The sequence below is a fragment of the Trematomus bernacchii genome, unplaced genomic scaffold (genome assembly GCF_902827165.1).
Source record: "Trematomus bernacchii unplaced genomic scaffold, fTreBer1.1, whole genome shotgun sequence".
Taxonomy (NCBI): Eukaryota; Metazoa; Chordata; class Actinopteri; order Perciformes; family Nototheniidae; genus Trematomus; species Trematomus bernacchii.
In genome coordinates this window covers 16560596-16568184 of record NW_022988043.1, presented here as the reverse complement: position 1 = coordinate 16568184, position 7589 = coordinate 16560596, and the positions used below count along the sequence as shown (strand labels likewise).

General features: G+C 39.1%; 1 protein-coding gene across 1 annotated transcript in view; it reads right to left on the bottom strand.

Moving 5' to 3' along the window:
* Positions 1-1507: 1507 nt before the first annotated feature.
* Positions 1508-7589, bottom strand: part of LOC117472758 (phospholipid-transporting ATPase ID-like) — a 45761-nt gene continuing 39679 nt past the window's right edge. Inside the window, exons 23-28 of the mRNA XM_034118147.1 lie at positions 7058-7281; positions 6533-6616; positions 5689-5934; positions 5004-5142; positions 4241-4371; positions 1508-3420 (exon numbers count right to left, since the gene is read on the bottom strand). Coding sequence (XP_033974038.1) covers positions 3091-3420; positions 4241-4371; positions 5004-5142; positions 5689-5934; positions 6533-6616; positions 7058-7281 — 1154 coding nt within the window. The 3' untranslated portion in view covers positions 1508-3090. The remainder of the gene's footprint in view (positions 3421-4240; positions 4372-5003; positions 5143-5688; positions 5935-6532; positions 6617-7057; positions 7282-7589) is intronic.

Below are 7589 nucleotides of genomic sequence, written 5' to 3'. Positions count from 1 at the left end.
AACCAGTACTTTAAAGTTCATTCAAAATTCTATTGGACTTATGGTGGAGATGAAGAGGCAGTGTAAAGTCCTTTCTCTGTCCAGACATTATACAAGGTATGTCACAGAGAAAATATACAGAAAACCACTGGTGCACATAATATGTTCTAAAAGCAGAGCCACTATGATACAGAATCACTCACATTTGGATTCATGGACGAATTATTGAACCGCCCTTCCAGACCCAGTGGCCCAAAGTATCAGTGGAAAACTGTGAAAACACTGAATTGGCCATAAACCATTATTTAAGTTGTATGAAAAAAAAATGTCTACAGTACCTCTAAGTTTAGAAAAATACACTGCATTCAAGAGAAAAACGCCTCTCAAAAAAGAAATGTAAATTACACATATTTTTCTTAAAGGAAAAAAGGTTAGAGAGCACAGACACCTTGATCTTTTAGATCTTTTTATTACAGTAAAAACCTTTTACAAAATGATTATGAGGAAAAGCAGAGCTAAATGATATTTTCATGTTTGGTAAATAATTGTAAAAAATATTCCTCATGTTACAGCTTCAGTCTTCAGGGCTAAATATATCTGATAGTAATATACTGATGGATATCTTACGTTTTTATTATGGCTACAATTTATTTTGGAAAGTACCACAGAAATATTGTAAAAAGACATTAGCAGACCTGCAATTTGGGCAAGATATAAAGCTGTCACCATCTTTTCTTAAGCAATTATTTCCAGTTTAAACACAAACTGGATTATCTACCATACCTTTCGTCACCGAAAACATTCAACATCGATAAACAAACAACCAAATTAGCTTGATTTAAAAAATAATAAACATTTTGACAAAGATACAATTGCAGGAAACCGCTTACAAACATGGATTAAATGTTTTATTCTGCACCTTCAATATATTTCCATGGTGAACACTTTGCAGTAATAAAAACTGAGTTGGCAGTGGTGCAAATCAGCTTCACACTGACCTCCAGCATCAGACTCTTTAAACTAGACTACAACACACAAAGCCTTAATAAATCATATTCTTTGGTTTAACTTTTAGTGTGCTGATATTTAATACGACTGATTGAATCGCATGTGGTTACAGATACACACACTACCGTTTATGACGTTAAGGCATCCACCATCCTTCTTAAAGGGGCCTTATTATTCTCAATGTCAGGTTCATAATTGTATTTTGTGCCTCTACTGTGACATGTCTCCATACTTTAATGTTCAAAAAGCTCTTTATTTTTCTCATACTGCTTGTGCTGCAGCACCTCTTTTCACCCTCTGTCTGAAACCAGAGCCCAGTCTGCTCTGATTGGTTAGCTGGCCGGCTCTGTTGTGATTGGTCAACTTAGCTTAGAGATGTCCCACCCTTAGCCTATCCCGTACAATGTGTTGGAGCGCTTACCAATAGAAGCGCAAGTGTTACGTAGTGACGTCACTATGTTACAGAAGTCAACAAAGGAGTCCAGTGGAGGTGTTTCAGGCAGGGGGGGAGTGTTGGAGAGAAACTTTGGGATTTTAGCCTTTGCAGACCATTTACATGCACAGAAACCTATATCACACACTACAGGAAAGGGATAATAGGGCCGCTCTAATGGTTTAAATGTAACTGTAGATGAAAAGATGATGAGCGATTAAAAACAGTAATTGCATATCCACGGAAAAAGAAAGATATGGTCAGATATTATGTGTACAATTACACACAAAAAAATCAGTTTGGAAACCTTCAAACACCAAAATAATGACTTGAAGATTGATCCCACAGAGGGGACAAGCTACCGGACTGTATAAAATATGTTTGCTTCACATAAAAACATTACTAGTTCTTGACTGGCTTGCATAAAACCTCATCATCTTCCATCGAACATTCTTGTCATCGCTGTTTCTGCATTGCAATATACAGGAATTTTATTTTCAGTAAGCTGAAGAGAAAAAGATGGAGGAAAGTAATTAGAAATACTGCTTACTACCAAGTTGATTGCCACATACACTGCAGCAAGCTAGTTCGTTAGTAAAATAATGACTTGTAATGATATGGAGTATCTGATACGTAAAATCAAAATGACTTATACGTCACGTTTAAAGGGACCTGCAGTTTGTAGGATTTAGCAGTATCAAGCATTGCAGCCAACTGAATGTAGATGTGCTTATCCTAAGATCACATACACACAACCAATCTTGGTCTAAAGAGGATTTACATTAATGAAATTAATATTATACATATTTATTTCTGCTAAAAGATCCTAATAAATACGACACACTGGCCCTTTAACAGAGTTACATGCGTTTGGCTCTGAATGCAGAATGCCAAGACTGCACTGAAGATGCTGAACTACTGGACTTGAGGAATCGATTGAAATATCACCAATATAACTTTGTGTACAGTACGATAAACCTCTTAAATGCAGACAGAGAAGGTTGATTGAAGTAAACAATTATAAACCTGCAGATTTTTTAAACTTTTGCCGTCACTGAGAATATGAACTTTGTCTACGAAACATTCATGATCATTCAAACATTCAGTTATCTCCCACTGCCAAAGTGCAAAAATCTTTAAAGAGAAAACAATAAAATGCTTTAAAAAAGACACCAAAAATAAAAATAACAAATAATTGTATACAAAAATGGCTTTGCTGGTTGTTTCCTCTGCACAAAGCCCTGCTGTGCATCTAGACTCCCGAGGTAAAGGAAATCTGTAAACATGATGACACTTGTCCTTTTCTTGAAGCCAAAAGGTTTCCCCTGGTTTCTGTGGTTGTTCCTATCTGTGAGTGAATCACCCTGTAGCTGTTTCCATTGTCCTCTCATTTGATGGCTATGCATGAGGCATGTTGAACATGAACACTCATGATCTAAAGAAAGGGATCCATCGACACACTTTGCTGTAGTTCCCTTTGATAAAAGTGTTACAAAATAAAATGCACGGTCATTTCAAAACCTTGTCTTGGATGACCGTGCAGATAATATGATGTTTTCCGGAAAGCCCAAGCAAGTTCTTCATTGAACAAATGGAAGCTTTTAAAACACCAGTTGCTGTCCAGGTGACATCATTCCTCCTCCCAGATCTTAAAGTGAACCCTCTCTCTGTCAGAGGGAAGGGTCAGTGATAGTTCTGTACATCTGCAGCGACGTAACTTCCACATCCGGGACCTTGGCGTTCTGCGGCCGTCCCGTCGGGCTGTATCCCGCCGATCGGCCCATGGGACTGAAGCCCGTGGTGGTGCGGCCTGCGTTGGTCAAACCTGAGGATCGGGACAAAGCGGGACGCCGCAGGAAGCGCCCCGAGGTCACCAGGTCCCCGTAGCCCTGCGCGTGGGAGAAGGCGTAGCCTGAGCGGCGGGAGCTGGTGCGCCGGATTCGGGTGCGTCGAGGCGGGGGGGCGGGTGTGGCTTTGGCCTGTCTCACCTTGAACATCATCTGAGAGTTTGGGGCAGATTGTTAAAAGGCTGGCTCACTTATCCAAAACATGTGCTTACTTATTTCGAGATTCATTTGGGGAAATGATGAGTCTTCAAGGACCAAGATGTTTGATGTGGCTATAATCACTATGTTGTGCTAGATATTTTTATAGCAGTTAGAACATTTTACATACTGGTTTTGATGAGAAGCAGAGCTAAATAAGTTTGTCATGTTTGAGAAATATCCCTCATCTTACAGCTTGATTGTTGGCTAAATAATTATTGGAACCCATCTTGTTAACTTAAATACTATGAACCCTGCACATCACTCTGTATACTTTGTACATTTATGTTCAAGGCAATTTCTTTTTAAATCTGCACAGCTCCCAATTTAAATTTCGATTGCTGCATATATTTTTATTTTTCAAGTATTTTGTCATGATTTACTAGCTTTGTAATTTTAAAATCGTTTTTAAGATCGTTTCTATAAAAGTTCTGGCTACTTTTCATTTTCTCTGTGTGTGTGTGTGTGTGTGTGTGTGTGTGTGTGTGTGTGTGTGTGTGTGTGTGTGTGTGTGTGTGTGTGTGTGTGTGTGTGTGTGTGTGTGTGTGTGTGTGTGTGTGTGGGTGTGTGTGTGTGTGTGTGGGTGGGTGTGTGTGTGTGTGTGTGTGTGTGTGTGAATGATAATGATAATGATGATAGCCTCCAGCAAACCTCCAGAGGATTTCTTCAAAAATATTAAAAGGAAGCTGAGACCTAAAATCAATTTATATTAAAAAAAAAACGCATAATTTAACTCTTAGCATGCCTGGAGGGTTAAGTGTAGCTTCATGTGTACCTTGTCGTTGATGGTGGGGCAGAGCTGAATAAACAGGAAGCGGTATGTGACCACAGGAAGGACACACAGGATGGAGGTGAGGAGGATCGTCAGCCAAATATTGGGCTGGTTCAAAGAGTTACGGGCTGTTCCTGGATAAACACACATAATACGATTTGTAAATGTTTCTATGTTTTCCAAATGTCAGTTTAAAAAAAAAATGCACTTATAACCTTTACTTTCTGGATAGAAGTAATATTAAACGAGGGGAAAAATATAAATTTTAACTGTTCAACAGACAAGATTAACAATAAAACATTTAATTCCTGAGATATAATATCATTTTCTATTGTTGAAGAGAAGTTCAGGCAACTTCCACAAACAAACATCACTCGAGTTGGACATTGTTTGAAATGTTAACTGCCAAATTTCATGTCAAGATTTAAAGGATACTTTTTGACAACGATGCAAGTAATGTTTTTCTGAAAAAAAGGAAAAACTGACCTTGGTGACCTTGTTGACACAAGGGTGCGGAGAATTTGATTATCTAAAAAAATAAACTTTATTTTGGATAATCACACATCAGTGATCAGAGCCAGTTTTGGTAGACACTGTGTTTGCAAGTATAATCAAACTCATTTGAATTATACTGGCAACCTTTCTCTGTCAGAGGCTTATAAAATATAAGCAAAGCATTACTCGCTAACCAAGACGAATGTTGGAAACGTACATAAGACTTTCTTTAAATTCAATTATCTTGTAAGTTAATGAATTGCCCACTCACCGATAAAAGGGAAGGCTGACGGAGACATGAGGAACATGCTGTTACTGTACATGGTGAACGTGACAACAAAGTACATGACCAGACTGCCCAACACGAAGAAAGTGTTCACCGCCGTCCAGTAAGACATCTCCAAACCCAACTATGAACACGGAGAGAAAACACAACATATGAGTCATTTGTTTAAAGGTCCCCTATTATACTGTTTTTCATCAATATATTATAGGTCTCAGATATATGCAAAACATGTCTCTGAAGTGTTTGGCTCCAAATACCGAACAGATCATTGTAGCATCCCATAATCCCCTCTGTTTCAGCTCTGTTTCAATAGTGCGGATTCTGTGTCTTTTACTCTTTTGCTCTAGGAGGAGATTCAGGTGATAAGGTGTGGGGGGGGTTACCTTGGTTGGTTATTGGCTAATGGTTACACAAGCCAAAAAATCGTTATGACATCATAAAGTGGCAAAAAATCTGATCAGCTCATTTTCAGACAGGTTTTTATAGAAATGGATCAGGACAAAAAGAGAGGGAATCTTTTTTCCTGAAACTTACAGAATCTCTTTACACAGAGGGGACACATGTTTATGTAAAAAATACATGAAAAGGTGGATTTTGCATAATAGGTGACCTTTAATTCTAAGCCTGATTACTGAAAAAGACTATCCATAAGAGTAAAGCTTCCTCTCACCTGGATGGTGACGGCAAACAGCAGACATGTCTGTGTGAGCAGGGCGAAGGACTGGTAGTCGGCGACGTCCTTCCCGTCCCCCCTCACCGTGTCGTGCATGGCGGCGTAGGGGATGAAGAAGAGCACCATGGAGCTGTAGCAGCTGTGGAGGGCACACTTGAAGAAGGCCTTCTTGCTGAAGTACAGGTTGAGCTGACCGGGCACGTAGAGCTGAGGTTGCTGGAAACTCCACACGTCGTTCACATCCTGACCAGCAGGGGGGGGGGGGGGGCGGAGAGAATAAGTCAGCTGTTTTTTTTAATGATAAACGGCTTTAGAAAAAATGAAGAGACCACTGCAAAATTATCAGTTTCTCTGGTTTTACTATTTATAGGTATGTGTTTGAGTACTATTAACATATTTGTATTGTATTCTATAAACTACTGACATATTTGATCTGTGTTGGTATTCAACAAACACTGGAATGGAATGGCTCCCATAGAGCTTGAGATGTTACAATGTTTTTTCCAGAGCAATAGATTCACGTACTACATACACACTTTATGAACCTGTATGTATTTGTATTATTATTATCTTAGATTGATTGATTGATTTACAAGCAGTTTAATAAATACAAAACAAATAAACATGCCTCAGGCTTAGTGTATGCCTTTTTCCAATAGCAGGATTTGTTTTAATACGTGAATGAAAAATAAATAATAAATAAATAAGTAAAGTATTAGTACTAATGATAAATAAATAATAATAGTAATAATACAATAAATAAATAAACAACATACATAAATACTCATACATGTAATTCATATACATAATCATAGTCATAATGATAATATATTTAAATGACCTGATCGAACAGACTCATTCCCAGGACAGGTAGTGCTGTGTACACCAGATTGTAGAGTGTGATGAACCACTCATCGTACACCGTCTGAAAGACAAAGTTGCAAAACTTATTCTTAAACAAAGAAGAGCTAAAGATGTTTATTTTGTAAAGAAGAAGTAGCAGCGCAAAAAAAAAAAATCCCTATTCTAGGTAAAACACCAGAAGTAAGATCTGAAAAATAGGTACTTGTTTAGTCGCTGATATATTTACATTATATTAATAATACAGATGCAGCAAGGTCAAGATTCAAGCCCCTCCAAAAGGCCATTAGAAAAACGCCATGGAGTACTTTTTGCAAAATATATTTGAGATATTTAGAGACCATTAAACCATTAAAAGAAGACAGTAAATTATCCTCCTCCTCCTCCTCCTCCTCCTCCTCCTCCTCCTCCTCCTCCTCCTCCTCCCTCCTCCCTCCTCCCTCCTCCCTCCTCCCTCCTCCATCCTCCCTCCCCCTCCTCCTCCTCCATCGTAGTGGACTCTCACCTGCGCAGAGAAGCCGCAGAAGAAGGCGAACCAGAAGTGGACGAAGGTGAAGGTGAAGTTCTTGTAGAAGAAGTAGCGCAGGAACTTGCACATGCGCAGGTAGGACCAGCGGCCGTGCACCAGCAGGAGGCGCTGCAGGAAGCGGAACTGGGCGAAGGAGTAGTCGCTGGAGAGGACCGCCTGCATGCCCTCCTGGCCTGAGATGCCCACGCCTATATGAGCCGCTGTGTGGACAAAGAGAGGAAGAAAAGAGGTGTTTGAATCACTCTGTATCCAAAGAAACAGCTAGGATAAAAATACATTTATATTTGCTATTAGTGAAGAAAATATCTGTCACTTTGTTCTTGTTTCCTGCGATAACACATAAAATGTTGCAACTTAAAGCTGCATAACTCAATTTGTGGCCACTAGGGGGCAGAGATGCACCAAAACAAGCTGAAAATACTCATCAGATCATCGGAATATCGGGACATGTTTGCAGCAGACATTGATAATTGATAAGTGAAAAAAAAAGACAATTTCACAGACTGTC